The 25098-nt window shown below is 39.2% G+C and overlaps 1 protein-coding gene across 1 annotated transcript in view; it reads right to left on the bottom strand.

Annotated features, from left to right (window-relative positions):
- The window catches only part of DNAH1 (dynein axonemal heavy chain 1), a 5225710-nt gene that overhangs the window by 4842005 nt on the left and 358607 nt on the right, over window positions 1–25098 (bottom strand). Inside the window, exon 7 of the mRNA XM_044076389.1 lies at window positions 12891–13052. Within this exon, the coding sequence (XP_043932324.1) occupies window positions 12891–13052 (162 nt within the window). The remainder of the gene's footprint in view (window positions 1–12890; window positions 13053–25098) is intronic.

The raw sequence follows: 25098 nt of genomic DNA on the forward strand, positions 1-25098 counted from the left end.
TCAATTGTGAAAGGAGATAGTTTTGGTATTTCAACATGTGAAACTGGCAATTCAAAGCCCTCATAGCAAGAGTGGAAGAAGTATAAACTTTCTTTCCCCATCTATCCAAGGCCCTGGCTTCTTTGTCTGCAGGAACCGGATTCTTTACAACAGAAGCCTTAACACCTTTAGGCCCCTGGCTAACAGTTTCTGGGTCTGCCCTAGGACTCTTAAAAGAAACTTATGAGCTTCAGGCACCCTGTAATACCTATCCGGTTTAACAGGAGCAGGAGGCAAAGAATCAGGATTAAGAGAAGCTTCTGTAAAACATCTTCCACTACATCCAAAACAGGAGGTATAGCCAAAGGCCTATGCTGGGGTAAAACAAAAATTCCCTAAGCCTTTTCCTGGAATCAGAGAAGTCCTGACCTTCCCACTTAAAATGCTCCCTCATGGAATGAAGAGTTTCTGAAAAGAAAAATCCTCAGGAGGAGAAGCAGAAGGAGTAGAATCATCCACATCAGAATCAGAATAAGGAGAGTACTCCTGCAAGTCTTCAGCCAAGACTCTGAAACATCTGAAGCCTGCTCAAAACTCCCTAGCTCAGGCTCCACCCTAGGTCTCTTATCAGGAGGGGCATAGAACCCTAATCAAAGTAATCAAATCTTCTGCCATTTTAAGCATATGCCTCTTGGGCACAGTTCCAGAAGAACTAGGGGTGACACCAACTGAAACTGAACCTGGCCTGCCCCTGGGAGAAGCCTTTGAAACAGAAGGAGAGGGCCTAGCCACCCTAGGAAGGGAGGGAGTATAGTAACCTGAGAAGCCCCTCAGCCTGACCTGCCTCCTGAGAGGCCACATCTTGCAATAATAAAGTCTCACCCTGGGAACACAAAGAAACCTCCGGTGGAGCCACCGCTCCGCCGACACCTCTAAAGAACCGGCGTCCGTACAGACGGTTCTTCTAGCCTAGACTTAACTGCTTTGTCCTTGCGCTTCTTCGAAGAAGCGGCCGGAGCATCCGACGGCATTTTATAATTGCACCGCTTCCCAAAGACTAACCTGGCACAATCCAACCTTCTCTTTATAGTGCTTTTATTGAATCTAGCACAAGAGCGACAGCCAACAACGTCGTGCTCAGGCCCTAAGCAAGGAATACACAAAGTATGATAATCTCTATGCGGTATCTGTTTCCCACAAGAAATGCAATTATTGACTTTTTCTGACATCCGGTAAATCACTGAGGCAAGAAAAAACTAAAATATTCCCCAACGGGGTACTTAGCCAACTTTGTACTCGGTCTGAAACTTCGAAATCGAAAAATCTCAGAACGCCAACCTGCACTTGCAATGCTGCTTCTGCATCGGACCATGCGGCAAAAAAGACTGAGGATATGACGTCGGTCATGCGCATTTGTACCCTGACGTCCTGATGTCAGTCAAATGCGCCTTGACCGACGTCAGCCTTATACTTTGATATTCGGGCCGACCGAGGACAGCGGACTACCCAAGTGTAAGGACTGCAGCAATGTGAGATGAAGAACATCCACTATACCTGGGCCAAAAGGAAAACAACACTATAATCTTTGAGGAATCCTATATCTTCAGAGGAATCCCTGGTTATCATACAGAAGGTGGAAAAGCATACAAGAACATTCACCTCCATAGAAATGAAAAGGCACCCGTATTCCAGGGTTGCGAGCAAGGAGTTTGGCAGTTGGTGCAAATGGTTAAGGCTATGAGCTGTAATTCCTGTGGTACAGGGTTTGGTCCCCTTAACTCTCATTTGCTTACTGCATGAACTTGAGCAAATCATTTAACCAGACAGTGCTTTGGTGCAATTGGAAATTTGGGTTATGCTCCTCAGTGGACCCTGAACTGCAAACCTAGTAATTACTTATGAACCTATGAGTCATAGAGCAGAATTTCCTTAACTGTCTGCTGTGACTGTAGGTAAACAGATCTATTTGATGTGCTCCCAGCAAATGGATCAATTCCTGGAAAACCCCCGGGTTTAACTTCTGTTGTGAGGGTATGTTCTGGTCCTGCTCAGCTTATTTGTTTTCCTCTGACTGAATGCAGGTATCCTGAAAGGACAGACTGTAAAGAGTTGCTAGATCCTAGGATACCACAGCTTGTCTATCCAGGGGGTAAGACCTAGTTTTCCCTGTTTGTTTATGTAGCACATAACTATGGTGCAGTCTTTGATTACAAGCAGAGAGCCTAAAGTTCGAAGATGGTTCAGAGATTTCAGAGTATTTATTAGATCTATCATTTCTTTGATATTTGTGTGATTTAACAGCTTCCCATTAAAATGTTGGCTTTCGGAATGCTAAATACCGAAAAAAAGAACAAAAACACGGGAGAAGAGAAACTTTTGAAAATTGTTCTTCTCCTTAAAACTTCTTTTTGCAGGGGGGCAAGCCCCCCTGCCCTCCCATACCCCAGACTTACATATACCAACTTTGAGATTGCCATACTTCAGAGAAAAGGGAATAGTCTGAGAAATGGCATCTCAGACTTAGTATAACTTAATATATCTAAGTCTGATCTTTCAGCCATTCAGTCTTCATATTTTGGGACTTGCTCTAGCGAGTCCTGACATTTCAAATGGTTCTCATTTTAACTTGTCTTGTTTGTTCCATAGACTCTAAAAATCCCCCCCTTGGACACAGCTCCTCAAGCAAGGTCTGATGTATCTGTGATTATAGCCTGAATAGGGGCTGGAAGGCAGAAAGGAAGACCAGAGTTAACAAACAAATGATTCACCCACCAGAGTAACTCCTTTTTCACAAACCCCATCATTGGAATTTGAAATTAAAGGGGGTGCTGGTACTGAATCCACAATGATTTGACAAACCACTTAATTTTCTTCATGTTAAGTCTGGCCAAAGGAATTATGAAAATAGCAGTGGCCATGAAACCAAGAATTCTCTGATATTCCCTGGCAGATGCCTGAGGCTGAGTGAAGAATATCAGAAATTGCTACTTATAACATTCCACTCTGTCCTGTGGAAGAAAGAACATCATGAGTGATTTAATGAGTAGACATCCCAAAAACACTATCTTATGGGATGGAATGAAAGGAGATGTCTCTTTGTCCACCTAAAACCATAGGCTAAAAAAAGGTTTATTACCCAAGCCAGGGATCTTGACAGCCTGTGAAAGAAATTTGCAAAAATAAAGCAATCATCCAAATACAGGAAAATGTGAATGCCCTGCAACCTGCAATGCGCTAGTATAGGAGCCAGGGAATTTGTAAACACTGTTGGAGCTGTAGATAAAACAAAAAGCACTGCAATAAACTAATAATGTAAACCGGACAAAGAAAAACTCCAACAGTGTCTGAATTATTTGTTAATTGGAATGCACTGCAAAGCAAAAGAGACAGCATTTTGAATTTTGAGATTTTGATGTGAAGTTTAGAAAATAAAGATATAGGACAGGTCTCCAGGTTCCTTCTTTCTTTGGCAGCAGGAAGATTATTGAATAAAAGCATTCCCTTTTTGATCTGGGGGAACAGGTTATATAACCCCTGAGAAGCATCTGATCTAGGGTGGGAGGGATCAAGGAAATTTTATTGGATGGATGAAAAGGAATTCCTTCAAAAGGATAAAAGGAAGAAGGTAATCACACTGCCAGCTGTAGCCTTTTTGAATTATTCTGAGAACCAAGAATGTGAAATTATCTGGTGCCACAGTGGAAAGTATGGTTGTGTAAGTAAAGTCACCATAACAGTAGATGTTCGACTGATCACTGCTGCAGTAACCTTAGCTATATCCTGCCAGGATATAACAGTTGTCCGGCTTTCACAGCTTCAAGGCACCTGCCACACACTCGAACTGTTAGGCAGCTCACGCTGAGCTGCCTACCCCCCCCCCCAAAAAAAAAAACAATTAGGTACCTACCATAACAATAGATCTGTGTTGTCTGCTTTCATCCTTCCTCAACAGATGGGTTATTGACTCCATCTCATATCTGACTTTAGGCACTCTCAGATTTTTGATCCAAAGCTCAGGTTCATCTCCTTACCCATAATCCCTGGCAATTGGAGAATTACCTCAGTTTGTGTTTGCTCATGCCTTACCATAAAGAGTATCATCCTCTCTAACATAAAAGCGTGAGCACCTCATAAAATAACATGCTTCCACACCTAGAGATTGAAGAGCACATGACCAAGACAAAGGAGATATCGGTGCAGTCACTCCAGGAACAAGGGATAAAGCAATTAGATGGGGAAGAAAGGAAGGGGGCTAAGGAAAGACAGAAGCAAATAACACAGACATATCATTATGGTAAGTACATAACTTTTGTATCTGATGTTGTCTCTTCTATCTGTTCCTCAATGGATAGGACACAGTATGCAGCTACTATATTACTATGATAAGTACATAACTTTTGTATCTGATGTTGTCTCTTCTATCTGTTCCTCAATGGAAGAGACACAGTACGCACCTCCTAACAAATGTGGGTGGTCTAATGGAAGAATATACCAGAGGACAGCTGAACCAAAGGAAGGTTTAGGTCTGTAAATCCAAATTGTAATGTGAAATGAAGATATGAATATTGGACCTGTTGCAGCACAAATGTCACCAAGCCATCCTCTAGAAAAGAAGACACTGGAGGCAGCCACTGACCATGTCGATTGAGCCTTGTGAGCCTTAGGTAAAGACCATCCCTGTAGACATGTGAAATATAATCAGATAACTATTGAAGAAGAGTCACTTTAGATACTTCTTTTCCCAGTTTGTCTGTGGAAAGGAAACAAACAACTGCTCAGTCTTTCTAATTTTCTTAGTGTGATGCAGCTGAAAACAAAGTTGATGGTACACATCTAGCAGGTGAAGCATGTGTTTTCCCTTTTTAGTGAACCTAGGAAAGAAAATGGGAAAGTTGATTGACTGTATAAGTGATAATTCTGAAGTTACTTTTGGAAGAAAAGAAGGATTGGTTATTAGAATGTATCTTTATCCTTGTGGGAGACCAAATAAGGAGGTTTATAAAAAAGGGCATGTAGCTCTGAAACCCTCCTAGTGGATGTGATTGTCACCAAAAATAAGGTCTTCCAAGTCAGATATTTGAATTCAACCACAGCTGCTGGTTCAAAAGGTTCAAAAGGGGTCTAGTCATGGCCTGTAGGAAAATAATAATATCCCAAGGAGAAACAAAGTCCTTGGGGGGGGGGGGGCAGTCTTGGAAAATTTAAGGGAGGCGATGGCAGATTTGTCCTTCCTGACAAGAAAAATGGAGATGGCTGCAAGCTGAACCTTGATAGCAGCCATCTCCAGTTTTCATGTCAAGAATAAACAATCTTCTAGCTCCACTGTGAAAGAGGGATGCCAAGAAGTCCAAGATAGCCGGGAGAGGGGTTAAAAAAGGGTCTACAATTTTGTTGGAAGCCCAGATGGAAAACCTCTTCCATTTCTTCTTATAAATCTTTCTGGCAGAATGTTGGTGTACAGGTCAGGATGTAAATGACTTTGGGGAAAGTCTGGAGTGGCTAGTCATCACTGGCATTGGAAAAAACATGCAGTCAGCTTGAGAGCTTGAATGTCTGGGTGAGTCTTCTCAGATGGGGGAGACAGAAGATCTGGAGTGGGGTCCAGCACCCAGGAAGGGTGTATCAGATGAGACAAGAAGAAGGGAAAGATCACCTGCCTGGACCAGAAAGGAACATGGAGGATCCCAGTGACCTTCCTCACCAGTGTCTATTGTAATAACATCAGGAAAGAAGGAGTACACAGGACACAGGAGGACACAAGATATAAGAGCCTGGGGGGGGGGTGCAATTGATGGTCAGGGCATTCCTTGGTGACACCCCTCCTAGGGGATTAGGGCAAATTAACTGCTGCACCTGGTGTTGAAGGGGAACACAAAGAGATCACAGTATGCTTGGCTTCAGAAGACAAAAATCCAATATGACACTGTCAGATTGAGGGACCATTCATGAGGGAGAAGGATAAACCTGCTCAATCTGTCCACTAGAATGTTGGACTTCCCCCTTATGTACATTGCTATCAGAAAGTGGGGAGCAGACATTTCCCATTTCCACACCCTCATGGATTCTCAACAAAAGCAGTAAGATAATGTACCCCCTATTTGTTGATGTACCAGAGTGCTGACATATTGTTTGCCTATTTAGATATCACACCTGTAGGGAGGGGTCCTGGAAGGCCTGCAACACTAGCAGAAAGGCCCTTATCTCCAGGATATTAATATGAAGACTGTCCTCTGTACCCTGGACTCCCTGTTAGGGGGATGGACATTGCAGCTTTCCTCAGCAAGTTCCATTTTAGTGGCCACCACCACCATCATGAAATTAATGGCCAGATTCTTGATTCAATAAGGTTGATCCTTTGGGCAGACCAAAAACTAAATGGGTTTGCTTGGGACTGGTTCAGTCACTTGTTTCCATGCTCACTTAGAGATCAGATTGATCATTTCATCTATGGGAGGGCCACCCAAGAGGCAGACTGGCCAGCTCCAAATGCCTCAAGAAATACAGACTCCTCTTGGGGATGGGGCTTTAGAGGCCCCTCCCTTTCTGTCAAAGTGGTTCCAGGATTTCTCTGAATGAAACATTCTCGAGGGGAGATCTGGGGACCCCTCCCCCTCAATGAGGTCAGTATTATCAGTTAAGGACTTCTGGGGGAATCAATGTGCCTCCTGTTGCAAGAGTACTTTCATGGAATCTCTCCAGTGGGGTGTTTTGGAGAGGACTTGGAAGCAAAATGGGAGTCCTTAATGCAGACCACTTTGGGGCTAAAAGGAGCTCTCTATCCTGATGGGATAGAAAGAGTAGGATCAAGACCCTCGTGACTCCTATACGAGAGGGGCAGATCCGAGTGGGAAAAGAAAGTCTGCTCCTTAGAAGGAGAGAGCACTCTCAATAGCTCTAAAAGCAAAATTCAAGATGGGACCCAAAACCCTTCCTGTGGGAGCTGAAGCACCTAACTCGGACTGGTCTCAAAGTCCTATTCAACTCAGCTCCAAAGCTGACTCCTGGGCTGAGCTATGCAGCATCAAAGTGCCAAGGAGAAGGGATGGTTCTGAAAGCACTGGAGTCGAGCCAGCCCCCCCCCCCCCAGATCAGACACCGATAGCTGTAACTCCAATATCTGTCTGTTCGGAGCCACTCAGCATTGATCGAATCAGAGAAGCAGTCTGGGTCAACAAAGACCATGTTTTTGGATCTGACACAAACCAACCTTGAGAAACACTCAAATGTAAAAGCCCTGAATCCAAAGGTAGGATTGTGGAAGGAGTGATGATATTATGACAGGATGGGCCCATGCTCACTAGTCCAACAGTGGTTGGATTCAGGACATCCCCAACTGGATTTGGATCCTGAGGCACTTCCTCATCATTCTGTCCACATCTGCTTTGGAAAGGCTATGGAAGACCACATCAACTGGACAGATGAGGCAGTTGGAAGAGGGTCTGGAAGAATGAAAGAAAGTTTTTCCTGAGGAAATGGGGATCAGAGTCTGGGTGAAAACAACTCTGGGTGGAAATACTTTTCCAGCAATGGAGGGGTGAAGGATCCAATGAAGTCAGTGTCTGATGCTGATGACTGATCCAAGGTCTTAGGAAGTTTCAAAGCCAGAAGAAGAGCAATCCAAGGACTGCTTCTTGGAATCTCTGGGTTCTTTGGTCTGCTCCTTTTCATTAGACTTGTCACCACTTTTCTCACCTTTGTACTGTTCAGAGGCTTTCCTGAGAGAAGAGGAGACAGCAGAAGTAATAGAGTGAGATAGGGAAGCTCCTCCCATGGATCATTTTGTTTCTCCTTTCTCTAATGGCCTTAGTGCCAAAAGCAGTACAAATGAAGCACTGCTCATCTAGATGTGCAGCCCCCCAATAGTAAACACATTTAGTGTGTGTGTCTGAACTAGAATTTTATTGCTGCAGGCCCTAAATCTTGATGGCTTATCAGCCATGTTGAACACAGCCTACACTAACACCTAAAAGGAGACAAAAACACAGATACAAATTTCAAGCACAAAAAATAAATAACAATACTTATCTGACATAAAAAAATGCCCCAAAGGTATCACTAACCAGAAAAAATGCTAATACCAAAACATTAGCCACATGAGGAAATAGTGCAAAAATGTCTCTCTAAAGTTTTTTTTTTTTTTTTTTTTGGTTAGGTAAAGGAAGGTAGGCATAAGAAAGAAAAAACTATAAAGGAGAGAAACATATAACCTACAACTATATCAAAACGACAAAAAGGTTGATTTAACTTATCTACACCCAAACCTGAGCATTGGAGATCTCATCCACAGCAAATGAGCGGCAAACAAATTCTGAGGTAATTCTCCACTTGCAGGGGATAATGGATATGGGAAGGAGCCTGAGCTTTGGATCCAGTGCCTGACAGTGGCAAAAGGTGGATCCGAGACGAATCTGATAATCCATTTGTTAAGGAACAGATGGAAGAGACAACATCGGATCACAGGATTGAGACCTAAGCACTTCACAGCTTTCATGCCAAGTGAGAGAGGGAGGCTGAGGCCTGAAAGGACATAGAATAACCTAACATACTCAAAAACAAAGGGGGTTGGAAGGAGGGAGCAGCTACTGCAGCAGTGATTATTTGACCATCTACTGTTATAGTTAGTTTGCGTACACAACTGGACTATGTTTATCATATTGAAAACTGCTGTAGTAGCACTAGTTATATGACTATGTTACTCTAGCTTACAACAATTGGGAGGTGGAAGGGGAAGGGTCAAGAAGCCCTTGGAGAACTGTCCTAGCAAAGCCAGATCTAGACCTAGAGAAGAAATCAGGATTGTAGTATTTTGTAAAAGTATACACACAAGACTAAGTTGCTGCTTCTGGAATACTTCTAGAATGCAACCCTTTCCAAAAAGCCATAGATGAAGCCAAGGTCTTGGTAGAGTGAGCACAGAACCTGCTAGAAATAGTTTTGCTGTTGTGAGAATAACAAAAGTCAATAGCCTGAGACAACTATTTGGAAATGGTCTGTTTTGACATAGGCTGTCCCTCCTTTTGACCTTTACAAGAAATAAACTGATCTAAAGATCTGAAAGATGTTGTTCTGTAAAGATAGTACCCGAGTTGTCTGTGGAAATCTAAAGGTATGGAGTATCTTTTTCTTCATTTTTAGGTTCAGGAAAGAAAAGAAGGAGATGGATAGTTTGGCTTAATGTAAACTCAGATACCACTTTATGCATAAAAAAATTAGTACTCAAAGAAACCCTGTCTTTGAGGAAAATGAGATAGGGCTGACTCACAATAAAAGTCTGTAACTCAGATAATCTTCTTGCAGAGGTCATTGCAATCAATAAAACAGTTTTCTATATTAAGAACCTCTAGTCAATCTGATGAGCTAGTTCAAACTAAGCAAGTGTAGCTTCTCTAAAATAAAATTAAGATCCAAGAAGAAACCACCAGTGTTATTGGAGGTCTCTAAAACAAAATAAAGATCCCAAGAAGAAACCACCAGTTTTCTTGGAGGTCTTGTAAACAAAACCCCATTCAAAAACATTTTCAATTGAGAACGCATTGAAAGAGGAAGACTCATGGGCAGACATGTTGAAATGGCTGATAGATAAATCTTGAAGGAGGAGTAAGAAAGGACAAAGGATAGTAACTCACACAAGTATTGCAAAACCCAAGAAATGCTAGCCATGAATGTGTACTGGTTATATTGTTGACACAAACAAGAAAACCTTTTCCAATTGCTAATATATGATTTTCTAGTAGCGGGCTTTCTTGCCTCCATTAGTACCTGATGCATGTCCCTAGTAAACAAGTGCCTAAAGAGGATTAAGACCTTATCATCCAAGTAGTCAGTTGAAGTCGACTGGAAAAAGGGTGTATCAAACACCTCTTTTCTTGTGTGAGTAGATCCATTATCTGAGAAAACTTGTGATAATTTCCCCCTAGCAATTTCCAAAAGAAGGGAGAGCCACTGTTGTTTAGGCCATAAGGGAGTCACCATAATGATCTTGGGAGATTCCTTTTGAATCTGCCGAAGTACCCTGGGTATCAGTATAAAGGATGGAAAAGCATTCAGGAACATTCCTGTCCAAGGAAAGGAAAAGGCATCTATCTTCTAGGCCTTCTTGCATAGAATCCTGGAACAGAATTTTGTCTGGTAATTGTTCAGAAAGGAGGCAAAAGGGTCTACTTGCGGAACTTTCCACAGACGGATAAAATCTTGGAAGACCCCCCGATCTAGTTTCCATTCCCAAGGGTCTGCCTTTGTCCTGCTCAGCTTGTCAACTACACACTTTTGTTCTAACAGGATGTAGAATGCCTGTAGAATGAGACTGTGCAATAAAGCTATATCCCAAGCTAACAAGACCAGTCTGTAAAGGGGATAAGAGTGCCTTGATTAGAGCAAGCATATCTTTTAAATTTATATGATTGCATCTGTCCTTGGTGTCCCAAACACCTTGTACTTTTATCCTACTTGAAAATGCTCCCCAAGCAAAGTCTGAGGCATCTGTGGTGACTGAATGCTTTGGAGCGGGGGGACGACGACATTGAGATCTGGATTTAGGGATATTTACTGCCTCCACCAAGTAATTCCTCTTCCTACAAATCCCAGAACTAGGATTTGAAAAGCTAATGGGTGTTGGTGCTGGGACCAGAGAGACTTCAGATGTCATTGCAACTTTCTCATGTGGAGTCTTGCCCAGGGTTTCATGGGAACCACAGATGCCATGAGACCAAATATCCTGAAGTATTTCCTCACAGTAACAACAAAACCCAAAGGATCTACCACGGCAGAGTATGAGTAAAACCTTTAATAACCAGGATAAGCACTTTTGAGTAATCCAGTAAAACCTTTAATAACCAGGATAAGCACTTTTGAGTAATCCAGTTCTTTAAGAGCTGGATTACTCAAAAGTGCTTATCCTGGTTATTAAAGGTTTTACTCATACTTTGCCGTGGTGGATCCTTTGGGTTTTATTGTTGCTGCATTTGTTATCTACCAAATTGGTCCTTCAGTTCTGCTACTTCTGGTTTTATTTTTTTATTTCCTCACAGTGACCAAAATCTGAGTAGAAAACCTTCAGCATAGATCTAAATATAGATTCATTTTTTCCTGTGGAAGTTAAGATCTGTAAACTGAGGTGTCTAGCAGACACGCCAGGAACACAATCCTATCTGATGGAGTCAAAAAAGACTTTTGAATGTTTTCTTGGAATTCCTGCTTGTGTAAGAGATCTCTCACTCAAGTACGGGATGCATGACACTATGAAAAAGCCTCTGCAAAATAACCAGGTAGTCTAAACATAAAAAATGTGGATATCATGTTGCCTTCATTAGCTATAACTGGAGCTAGATATCTTGTGAACATTCTTGTGGAGTAGATAGTTCAAAGATAAGGCAGAAAACTAATAATATGATCCAAATACACAAAATACAAAGAAACATTTGGAATCTGGATGAATAGGGATATGATGATAAGCATCTTTTAAATCAAGTTTTACCAGAAGACAAATGAGGAAGAACAGGTAACAAGTTGTGAAGTGACAGCATTTTACAAGTGGTGAGGAACAAAGCTGTTCCATACTGGTGAAGAACAAGAGCAGGATTTGGTCTCCCCTAGATGGGGGGCAGATTAACTAATCCAAAGAGTTTACATTTACGAAGTCCAGAAATCTCTGGGCATACCTATTTAGGGATGTATATGTCTCCCAGTTGATGAATGGGTAGTTCATCCTGACAAGGAACGCGGCAAACGAAATCTGGAGTAACTATGAGAGGGGTATTATGGGTAGGTCTTAGCTGAGAGTTTTTGGCTGGCGCGATCTTGAAAATGGCCATGTCGGTTCAGAGGACAGAATCAAAGTCCTAACAGTAAGGAATGAATAAAGATTTACAACATCAGACTATATTTTAACTTGTTTTACACAAACACATACTATCCCTCTGCTATGCTAGGTCAAACTGTCTAAATGTGTTCAACCAGATTAACTGAGAATTTTCTGCCAAGCACAGTATCCTACAGCTTTGGCAGTACTTGTACTGGAGTAACGGTATCACCACTGCCATGGAACACTGGGAAATAGCCACAATAGTACTAACCAGTTTTCTGAAGTACAACGATACTTAAAGGTAGAATTTAAATGTTTGAAAAAGTTCTGTTCTGTCAGTCACGATTCTGCACAGAACAACTTTGTTCCCTACAGACACGTATTTTAATACAATTGACAGGCATACAGTATTTAATTTCACCTTTAGCTCACATGAAAGCGACTGTGATTGAAATTAGAATTAAAGGACTATGAATGGATTATTCTTCTAGAGGCAACTAGAAAGCTTGACTTTATTCTTTAAAATGTGATTGCTTAATGTACTACGTGACATTATAGCAGAGAGTACATGTTGAGATATTTTATCTGACAAAGTACATATTTATGAAACGGCTAACACAGGCTTTTATATTTTTAAAGTCATGTTTTATTTTATTGGGCCCCTTATTTACTTATTAGGAAAGATAACCTACCCGGATTGTAAAGCTAGGATGTGCACAAAGGAAAAGATGTTCTTAAAACGTGTTAAGAAAACAAAAAAGACAAATGGTAAACTAGACTGCAAAAGAACTGTGATTCAGTTAAAAATGAAGACTGAACTAGCATGTGCTTTCTGAGCATGAGACATAATGAATCTAATACCACCATAAGCATGTCAGCACATGCTGGCTATCAACTGTCTCATAATACCTTTAAAGCTCTAAGCCTTTCTTTTAAAGTAAGACCTATTATATCCAAGGCTAGTGCAGCTGGTCAGCAATTATTATACTAAAATACATGGTAAAGACTGTTGCAGTTAATTCCATTGGTTACAAGCTCAGCATATATTTTCTGTTGCAACTACTGAAACACATACAGTAAAACTTCCAATAAACAGCTAGGAAATACATACCTGAAGGTAAAATGCCACCATTCACTATAGGTCTTCCATACATATCCCTCACCAGTTCTTTCTCATTAACTTTATGGACAAGGTAAAGTTTCCTTTCTTTGTCGTAATCCAGTACTCCAACAGTGTACCAATCATAGTTCAGAAACCTGTCTTTTGGGTCTTCTAAATGAGAAAATATATTACATTTACAAGAGGAGCATGAATGCTATATTAATTATTAATAATTTTTCATATGAGTAGAGCAGTTTGTCAAACAACAGCTCAATGGTAATCTGTCAAGATACTGTAATGGCAGGAAGGCTCAGCTGAACATTCAAATGTTAGTATCTGCAGAAAATAAAGGCCCATCTCTCCTCCCTCCTACCACCACAAACAATATGCATATTTGCTCCATATACCAAGTGATCTCAAAATAGGTAGATATAATTAAAGGGAAGTGAGGGACTGTGCCTCTGTAAATACTGGTTCCAATGTGAAAATCATGACTTAGTTTTCTTTAAGTACATACAGATAAAACGTTCAACCCTAGCTCTCTGAAACACTGCAACATGACAATGCAAAGTAATCGTCTATTAAAATGACTACAATTATCTTTATTCACTTACTTCCAAATATGGCAGCAATTAAACTGAACAAATCTGTGTTAGGCAATTAATACCATGGCTATTAGGAATCGGGTCTATATCATGAGATCGACATCTTAAAATGTCGATTCTCAGTTGTTCAACACGGACATGTTGAACTCCAACTTTCCCTAACAGCCCAATTACTGTTCTGTTATACCTGCCGTTTCCCTGACTGTAGTGCAGTCTTGCAGTTAGAATATTTAGTTAGGGGGTGTGGGGCACAGCCCCCCACATTGGGGGATGTGGCAGGCAAAGCCCCCCACTTAAATATGTATGTTTTTGTGTAGTATTAGTGTTTTGCCAACCGATTTCTTTCCGTTGGAAAGAACTCAGTGATTTGGCCATTTGGGAAAGTTGGAATTTGACATTTTCATGTCGAACAACTAAGAGTCGACATTTTAAGATGTCAATCTCATGATATAGACCCTAGGAATCCCCTCTGTTACATTATGAGCTTTGCCATTTCTCCCAGTTAGCCAAAAGTTCAGGTTTTTTAGCATTTCACTTTAGATCTGTATTCCTGTGATGTTTAATTGATACTTGCAGTTTTCTTAAAATTATCAATCAGAAATGAAAGATAACATTAGGTATGGGCTATCCAACAGAGCTATATCTACATTCCCAGACTACAATCCTCTCTCATTTTATCATAATGCTCTGCCAGTTAGGTTCCTCTCTAGATCTCTGTTATGCTGCACTGCAGTGGATCAGAAACAAATATATAATCACAAAAATTTCTTAAAACTATGTCAGCATTGAGGAAGGGAGAAGAAGAGATTGTATGCTGAAGAAGATGGACCTCCTCATCCAAACAGTACAGTTATGTACATTGCAATTACCACAACAGTAGATGTTTGAATTCCTCACTACTGCTGTAGAAGCCTTTTGACTGTACAAGTTGTATCCTGCCTAGGATACAACAACTGGTAAGCTTTATAAAGCTCTGCCTCCCTCCCACACCTAGACTCTTGACTGTTGACCTTCTAGCCCCATGGAGGGAAATCAGCAGAGTGAAGAAATATTCAGGACTTTCTTACCTATAAAGAGAGAAGGAACTTACTCATCCTGAGCCTGTAAAAAATATTAACAGCAACAAATAACTTTATGTTTCAACAACTAACTATGTAAAGAAGTAGAGGAATTGATGGTTGGTAAAGCTACTGCAGCAGTGAGAAATTCTAACATCTAACTCAAAACAAAAAAAAACAGCTATGCAGCTCGAATAGACACCAACAGACTATTAAAAACAAAAAAACAAGATTATTCGTCAATTAGTGGTTGTAAAGATGTCATTATTCATCAATTAGAAATTTTAACACCTACTGGTATGGCAAATCATCATTCTCACTACTGCAGTACACTTTTGGCTATATGAGTTGATTACTAAAGCCTATCCAACATGGGAGAAGGAAAGATAAGACTCTAGCAAAGCCAGTACTGGACCTGTAGAAGGAATCCAATTCTCAATGATTTCTAAAAGTATGCACAGAGGACTATATTGCTGCCTCTAGAATGTTTCTAAAGTCCACCACTTTCCAGCATGTCATCACAGATAACGATGCTCTTTTAGAATGACCCTGGAATAGATTTTCCATGGTGGGTATAACAAAAGGAATAGTTAATTGCAACCATCTCAAAATAGTTTGTTTGATACTAGATGTCAAAACTTCTGTCAAGATAGTATCTGAGCTCAAAGCTGGATCATGGTAAAGTAAGGCCTAGAAAGGGTAATGGATCAGGCACCCCCCCCCTTCAGCAGCCCCCCCCCCCAGCCATTTCAGTGCCCCATTACTTGGCTATTTCTCCATAGTTAACATAAACCCTGCTCAAGCCTGTCAGTGTGTATATTATTTTCTTCTTTTTCTTCTTTTCTTCTACGATTAGAAATATTTAAAACTTTTATTTCAAATTTTATAGCACAAACACTGATAGCCATTTGATAAACAAAACAAAATAATTCAGTCTCACAATGAAAACAGACTTAGCATGAACAGTAAGCTTCTCTGCCCTTGAAACTCAAGTCCTTTGAAATGGCATTGAAATCCATATTCAAAGAAAATGCATCTGTCCAGTGGCAAGTTAAGTTTACCTTTGGGCTGTTTTCAAACCATAGGCCCCTTGCACACATTTTTTGGACCACGCATACAGGCATGTGTTATTTGATGCATTACACTGATTTCATTAAATTATATTCCTTGTATAATACAGCAGCACTTGTCAAGGTGTGTTTTAAGTTTGAACAGCTTTCCAGTAAGCAATGAAAAAAACGCATGAGCCAATAAGGACAAAACTACCCATTACAGAACATTTCAACCTCAAAAGGCCACTCATTACAATCCACCAGTGTCAGTCAATATACACAATCCACCAATGTCAGTCAATATACACAATCTGTGCAGAAGTAAAAGTTATCTGAATAATTCCACATTAAAGAGATCTATAACTAATGAAGAGGTTGCTGCTGGCAAATAACTTTATATTTCTGTGCTTCATGTACAAATTCAATGCCTACTGCCCTTGAAGAATAAATTGCTCATGTTACTTTAAAAATAAAAATGGTAAGCTGGTAATATTTCAATAGGGAATGACTGTCAAACTGGCAACATGTCCATAATAACTAGCCATCTCACCCAAAGGAGAGCACACTCAGGAGTGCAGCACCCCCACACCCCTTAAAGGAGAAACTAAAATATCAGCACTCCCTGTACATGGTGTGGGAGTAGAACACGCAGTCTTCTGTACCAAAGGCAAATATGCTACCTGTTGTGCTACTAATATTGTTTTTAAAAGTTATAGCGCAAACACTGATGATGGTCATTTGCTAAACAAAACAGTTAAACAATGAAAACAGACTTATGAAGAACAGTAAAATTCTCTTCCCTTGAAAGTCAACATTCCTTGAAAATGCACAGAAGCTTGACATTTCTTGAAAATGCATGAAGTGCAACAGTCCTTAAAAAAAATGATTGTTTGGCAGTAGGTGTAGAGGATTCAGGTTCTAGGGGTGTAGAGGATTCAGGTTCTAGGGTTTTGTATTCAAGGTACAGGGTTTGAGCCTGAATGAGTTAAAACGACCTGCTATCCCTAACTTGGGCATCTTACACACACACACACACACACACACACACACACACACACACACACACACACACACACACACACACACACACTCTCTCTCCCTCTCTCTCTCTCTACTAACTCATTATTTCAAATATGAATGACCCATTCTGCAATAACGGTCAGAGCATTATTAAATCCAGAGCTTGCAGGCTACTAATGAAATGTGCACGTGTCATGCTAAAGATGCACATACAGATGCTTACTAAGGCCATGTTCTGTGTGCTTCTTTAAAGAAGAAATTTAATATGTTTTTAAACAAGAATTTTTTTTTTTTTTGTGGCAGCCCCCAGCCAGTGGGCCCTAATGATTGCCTAGGTCACCTAGTGCTGGATCTGCCTCTGCTTGAGCACCTTCACAGTATGTAGAATAATTTTCCCTGGTTCTGAGAATCTCAGTGAGACTGATGACTTGATTCAAAGTAACCTCTGAAACAACACTTGGCATGAAGGAGGGATTTGTTCTTAATGTGACCTTATCTCTATGGAAGCCCATATAGAGTTCACGCAGCATGACAGCTTGCAACACTCATACTCTTCTTTCAGATGTCAGAGCAATAAAGACAGTCTTCCATGTAATAAACCTTAAATCTGTTTGATGTGCTGATTCAAAGGGAGATCTAGTTCACTTTTCAAGCACAAAGTTAAGATCCTAGAAAGGGGCCACCTGTTTTTTAAGAAGCCCAAGATGTAAACCCCCTTCTGCAACTGTTTTACTAAAAACAGAGAAGAAAGGGGAGGATCCATGGGCAGACATGCTGAAATGATTGCTAGATGTACCCTGATGGAGGAATAAGACAAACCAAAGGAAAGTAACTCAAGAAATATTTTAAAACTAGTGGTACATAATCCTTGATGGGGTCCTAGTAATTAAACAGGCACCAACAAGAAAATATTTCCTACTTGCCAATATAAAATTTCTAGCAGAAGGTTTTTCTGCCTCCTTTATTATATGCTGCACATTGAGTTTCCTAAAGAAAATCAAAACTGACTTATCAGTGCAGTCAGCTGAAGATGTTTGAAACTTGGATGTATCAAACTCCTCTTGTCTTATGTGAGTAGGTCCAGTCTGAGAGGAAGCCTGTGGTAATTTCCCTTGGTCAGTTACATAAGAAGGGAGAACCAATGTTGCCTGGACCAGAACAAAGTCATTACAACTATTTTTCAGGAGTCCATCTGAACCTTCAGGATTCAACTGGTTATCAGTGAAAAGTGTAGAAATGCATAAAGGAACATCCCCGACCATGGTAATGAAAATGTATCTGTTTTCCAAGCTTGCTTGCAAGGAGATCTGGAGCAGTATTTTTTTCAGTTTCTGTTTTTAAAGGAGGGAAACAGCAGTGTCAGTGGCGCAACAGATAGCACACTGGCTTTGGTGCAGAAGAATGTTGGTACTATTTTCACACCAGGCAACTGAATTGCTGACACTGTAGTGCAGCATAAGGTGGGTGGGGGGGGGGGGTACTGTACTCCTGAATGTGTCATCCTTTGGATAAGATGTTAAACCAAGGTCTCATCTGCTTGAGTAGGTGGTAGCCCAGATGGATATAAAAGATCCCATGACACCTACTGAAAAGAGTAATGGAATTTCTCCGAAATCCAGGCCAAATGTACCTTAGCAGTATAAAATATCATCTCCTGTCTCCCTTGAAAGGAGGCCACTAGCATAGTTAGTTTACTTGGTCAACAAAGGACAAACAGAAAAAAAAATAAAAATAATAAACTCTATTTCACAAATTCTCCATAACTGGGCCAATTCCTGGAAGACCCCTTATTCAATTTCCCTTTGAGAGGGTCTGTCCTGGTACTGTTCAGCTAGACTTCCCCTACATTTTACTCTGATGGAATACAAGATGCTTTGAAGGTTACAGAATGCATTACAGCTAATTACCAAGCCATCACAGCCATCCTGCACAGAGGGTATGATCTGGTGCCTCCCTGCTTGTTTATGTACTACATCACTTTGGTGTTGTTTGCAATCATCTAAAGAGGTCCTAGGTACCATAGATGGTGAAGAGATTTTAAGGCATGGATCACAGCAAACATCTCTTTGATATTTATGTGCTTTGGTCTGCTTGAAGAATTCCACAGGCCTTGCACTCTAACTCCCTAAGAAACTGCTTCCCCAAAATTTTGAGGTGTTTGTAATTACAGATTGACTTGGGATTTTTTCCCCAAATAAACATCTTTATTAAATTATTAAGTATGACATAGGCAATCTTACATTTATATAAATGAAAAACAAACAGCATTGACATCACTTTAGTTGCAAACATTATACATCATAGACACCATTGAAACAACTGCAGTTGCAAACATATTACATCACTTATAATCTATCCAGTCATTGTCAGTTAAGCATTTATGGCTCATTCAAATCTTGCCTCCTGAACCTCTTTCATTCTCTGCATATATTGTTCTCATAATTACCATTTTCTCCTAGGCAGTTTGCTCCAACCGTTTTCTAAAGATCCCAGTTCTAGTTGTTTTATCTCTGTTAATATATTCACTGCTTCTAGTAAACCTGGTCTAGACTTTGATTTCCATGTTCTAGTTATTGCTTTTTTGGCAGTCACCATAATTAGACTCAGCAAGGCTTTGCTTTGTCTGGGCAATTCCGATTCTGTATCATAGCTCAAAAAATCATCTCCCAAGTCAATCCAATCTGCTCACCCAGCATCTCAGACAGAGTGGTTTGCAGTCTGCCAGCTTATTACACCCCCCAAAAAATACATTCCCAGCCACCTCTTTCTTGCCCATCACACCTCATTTGCTACACACGTGAGGAATAGTTCCTTGGAGTCTACCTGGAGTATAAAAATACCTATGCAAACACTTCCAGGCAAAGATTCTATACCTTCTAGACTTTGTGGCATATTTGTGAGATATACATATATCCTCCATTGTCTCTTTGTGAATTGCTTATCTGGTATTTCTTCCCAATCCTTTTTAAGCTCTCTGATAGATTATTGTAATTATCATGCAATATTGTACATGCTCTACTAATTATTCCTTTTTAATGGCAGCTTCTGTTCTAGAGTCTACTAAAAACTCTATCATTGCTGATCTTTCATTTAGGACCCCCTATTTCTTTCTCTTTGTTTATACTCTGGTATCAATCCTTGATAGGAAAGGCAATCTCTAACTTGCAGTCCAAATAAATTCTTGGCATCTTCCCATTCGATTACCTTTCCCTTTCTAGTTATTTACTCCCAATACCTTGGTTCCTTTACCAGTTTTCTCCAATAAAGTCTAGCCCCCTCTTGCCTATTATCTTTATCCCTAACCACAGTCATCCATATCAGCAGAATCTCTTTTCTCCATTCTCATGTTGGTTTACTTCTTAAAATATTCCCTGCTATTTTATGAATATAATACTCTGTATGATTTTTGTTGCTCTCTTTAAGAGTCTGCATCCAAAATCCAAATTTCTCCTTATTTCTTGAGTTTCTACTTTGTATCATCATCATTCCTTTCCAATTTGAATTATAGTTTCCTGCTTGTGCTTTGTATAACCATGTTACTCTAAAATACCCCCTCAAATTTGGTAATCCTAGTCTGCCTTGTTCTATTAAAAGAATCAGCGCATCACACTTGACCCTTGCTGTCTTCTCTTCCCAGATAAAATCCTTCATCTCATTTTTTAATTGCTAGCCATAGCTTTTTCTCTGGTTGATAAAAATATCCTTGTTATAGGCTCCCTAATGGTGACAGCCCTTTCCACTTTCTGTTGCCTGAGTCATGTGTAAAAGACTAAAAGGACTAAAAACATTTTAATTGCTTGTATCTTTAGTATCCATATCCATATAACAAAGCTTCCAGTTTCTCAATCATTGTATTATCTTCTGTTTAGTCTCTTCCAAAATATCCTTAGCTGCCACAATAGAGCCTTTTCTAATCCATACTCTTACATACTTCATTTTATCATGTCCCCATAAATATGGATATTGTTGGACCAATTTGTGTGTGGATACATAATTTACTGCTATTGCCTTTGTTTTAGCATCATTAATTTTGTATTCCAGGAAGATTTGAAACTGTATTAAAATGTTCCACAACACTGTAATGTCCCTTTCCTGATTTTGTTATGCATAAAAAAATATCATCTGCAAATACAGCCAGCTTTTCCTGAATACCATACCAATTACATCCTTGCATTTCTGAGTCACTTATGTTCTTTGCCAATAGTTCTAAATATAATGCAAACAAAAAGGGGAAAGCAGACAACCATGCCTGGTTCCTCTGCTCAAGCAGAAGTTATCAGAGAGGACCCCACCCACTTCAATTTTCACCACCGATCCCTCATATATACTCCTAATCAACCTTATAATTATATCAGGGAAAGCAAATGGTTCCATTGCCCCGCTCATGAAGTCCCAGTCTACTCTGTCAAATGCTTTCTCTGCATCAAGACTCACCAATAACAGTGGTATTTTCTTATATTCCGCTCCCCTCTAGATCATCAGTGTTCTGTTAATATTGTCAAATGATTGCCTCCCCTCCACAAAACCACACTGATCCATATCTATCAATTTTGGTATCTCTTTTGCCATTCTTTTAGCCATTATAGACATGAACCCTTTATAATCACTATCTAGTATTGAAATGGGCCTGTATGAAGTTGGATCCGATGGATCTTTACCCTCTTTAGGTATTACCATTACCACCGCCTTCTTCCAAGATGCTGGTACTTCTCCTCTTCTTCAAATACTGTTAAACAAAACCTTCCAGATATTTATCAGTTTTTTCCTTCCTAGCTTCCAAACTTCTACACGAATACCATCCATTCCTAAGAACTTTCCTGTAGATTGGTTATATAGAGCCATTTGTATTTCATCTTTTCCTATCCTAACTGTTAGTAATTAAGCCTCATCTACCTCTAACCTTGGAATATTTAATTCTTCCATTAACATTTCCATTTGCACCTTTTCTTGATTTCTATATTTCTCTGCTTTATACAAACATTCAAAAAATTTTCAAAATATCTCTAATACTTTTACAGGATCTCTTGTTATCTTCCTTGTTATAGGCTCCCTAATGGTGACAGCTCTTTCCACTTTCTGTTGCCTGAGTCATTGTGCTAAAAGGTTTTGTGCTCTAGAAATATTATCAAAAAACAGTTGCTTAACAGCAATCTTTCTAAACTCGTGCATATTATTGAGGTAATCCTTTATTTTCTGTTGAGCATTCTGCAGTTGCTCCTTTCCTTGTCTGAAAAATTCCCCCTATTTTGCAATACTTTAACATTTGTCACTCCCTCTAAATAGTTATTTTTACTTCTTAGCCATATCTCCCTTTCCTTTATTTCCACCTTAGTTTTAAACTCCACTTTAACTTTATCCAACTCTCTAGCTATATTTTCAGAAGACATTTATATCTTCTCTAGTAGCTCCTGGATTAATTTCAAAACCTAGTCCTTAAATTCCTCTCTTTTCAGCCAATAGGTGGGAAAGCACCATTGTCTCATTTTTAATTCATTACCTTGAATTTTTATTTTATTTATTGGTGCATGATTTGAAATAGTTATTTGGTGTGTTTCAAGACCTTCAATTAAATGCACATGTTCATATGAGATATAAATTATATCTAGCCTAGCCCAACTTTTGTATCTTGGAGAATACCGTGTAAATTCACTCCAGACTCCCAATACTGAAATCACAGCTTCCATGCCAAACATTTTCATAAAATTCTTCTATAATCTACCCACCTTTGTTACAGTTTCCCTTCTAGCCCCCCCCAGACATATCTTCACTGTTGCAAACCAAATTCTAGTCCCCACCTATAAATAATATTCCTTGCTGAAAGCTGATTATTTCTCCAATGATTTTCTTAAGGTCCATTATAGCAGTTTTAGGTGAAATTTAAATGCATGCTGGAGTAATTTTCCTCCCTTTCCAGCAGCCCCTTAGTACTATACAGTATATCTTCCATTATTATCTTTTTTTCCTCTTCTATCACTATGAGAGATCCTTTTGCAATTAATATATGTACTCCTCTTTTCTTTTGCCCCAGATATTGTGTTGAATAACTATCCTGAAAACCTTTCTTTATCAAATTCATATGTTCACTTCTTTTCAGATGTGTCTCCTGTAGCACAGCTATTTGCACTCTACATTTTTAATATAGCTCACTACTCTTTTTTTATATTTATCTGTAAGATCATTCAGATAGAAAGACATTACAGAAAGCATCATTTTCTTATTTAGCTATTATTGCCACCTTTTATGTATAACAGCTTTTTTGTTAAATGTCTAGTTCCAGCTTTTATGTTACATGCATATACTGTTTGGCAGGTTGGTCTTTTATACAGTTGATTCTTGTCATATCCATTTGTACCTATGCCATATCTTACATAACATTTTGCTTTTTTTAAAGCTCTCAAACAGAACAAACAACCCTCCTCAAAATCCCCAACCTCCCCCTAAAACCTATTAACTTAATGATAACACACAAAACTATGTACATCTTCAAATATTGAATTTTTTTGCTTCTTAATAGCAGCAAAAGTTCTAAGTTGATAGCCACACAGTCAGGTTAGAGTTAACCAAAAATAAAGGTTAGTCAAGCTAAGATGCATGGTACAGCTTGTGCTATTAGTTAAGTGTGACTTGATTTTGTCTGTCTTTATAGCTCTCCCAGCTGAGAAAACATTTGAATGCTTTCAGTAAACACTTTATCCATACCATTTCTCTTTATTTATTTATTTTATTATTTACTTATTTTAGATTTGTTGACCTGAATAGTCCGACTGGATACATGTCCATTTTCAGTGCAGGCCCAGAGAGAAAAGCTCCAGGGTAAGCAGTTAAGTTTAAGATACAATATTTAGAGTGGTTCCATACCTAAGCAAGCAGTTAAGTTTAAGATACAGCATTTACAGTGGTTACATACCTAAACAAGTTATAGAAGTTCCAGGGTTGGAGATAATTCTTATCTTTAAAAAAGCAAAATGTTGTACAAATGGATATGACAATAATCAATTTATCAAATTGTCTTCTAGTGACATGCAAACCAGACACAAAACTGGTAAGGGCACCTTGTTTGCCAGAAAAAAAGCCTTATAATATTCAATATTCTTTTTCATTTACATGCTTTGTAATACATTTGATACTGGATAAAGCCTAGGGTCTTAACCCAGTCATTTCTATATGCAAGCATGAGAAAAAGCACACTGATTTTTCTTTTGTCATACACTCTTAATTAGGCCATTCTTCTCCCCCCTCTTTTTACACTGCTGTGCCTACATTTTTTAAAACTGAACAAAGAAAAAGAAAGAAGGGAGAAAAAGAAAAAAAATACACCTGTTTATATTAGTATCGCAATTGCATTAAAAAAATGAGAAAACTTTACTTCAAGTCTAATTTTTTTTCTTATCTTTAAAGCCCTCCCAACTGGGAAAACCCCTGATTTCTTTCAGGGAACATTATGTCCCAGCCAATTGCTCTTTTTTTCTTTTCCCTCAGCCAATCTCCTGCCACCAGACTGTCTCCAGTTTCTCTTTATCAAACTGTCTCCATGGAGACGAGAACTAGACAGCCAGTTTCTCTTTTTCATACTGTTTCTATGGAAACATGAAGACCAGCTGCAGAACTACTACTAAGCACACATGCATTTGCTAGGAAAAAAGCCTCATATTCAACACTTATTTCATTTACTTGTTGTCTCTTAAAGCTAATCAATCTAGGGTTCTTAACACAGTCATTTCCCATACAAGAATGAAAAAAGCACATTAATTTTAAATTCATCATGCCTTTTTAACCAGGATTTTTTAATACTGCATTGCCTACATTTCTCAAAACTGTACAAGAAGAAAGAGAGAAGAGGGGAGAAAAAGAAAAACAGCGGCACCTATTTATAATCATCATTACACTTAAAAATAGTGTGCAAAGAAAATCATACACCACAAATATAGTACCATTAAGAAAAGAAAATGTTTTCTTTGCTTACAGTTAGATTTCTCCCCAAAGCATTTAATGACATGAAGTAGAGCATATACTTTAGAGTTCCCCACAAGTCCAAGAAATTTTGAAAAAAAGTCCAATATTTCCAGATTTTCTTGTTCTGTCATACTTCACAAATATAATTATTTTACTGTAATCCAACACTGAGTTACTGGTTTTATTACTGTTATTCTCCATCACCCAAACCATGTCTCTGCTTCATTTCCAACATACTCTTAATTTTTCTAATCAACTCTCATGTTCCCTTACTTCTCTCCAACATTTTCCATTGAAATACTGGAAAAGGTTTCACAGGTACAGTCCCTCTGTGGTTTTTATTACTAGAAAAACAAGAAACTAAATCTCCTTCTGTTTCACAGCTCACTTTTTGTTGGACAAACTTTAATTATCCTCCTTAACATGTACTTAATAAAGAAATGATGTTGTCCCTCCAGAGAAGAATATTTTAAAGACAGATGGATACAGCAGTTTGAATCTCACACCCGCATATCAACATTCCCTGAAT

Source organism: Protopterus annectens, chromosome 7.part0 (genome assembly GCF_019279795.1).
Source record: "Protopterus annectens isolate FY-2018-M chromosome 7.part0, PAN1.0, whole genome shotgun sequence".
In the NCBI taxonomy this organism is placed as follows: Eukaryota; Metazoa; Chordata; order Ceratodontiformes; family Protopteridae; genus Protopterus; species Protopterus annectens.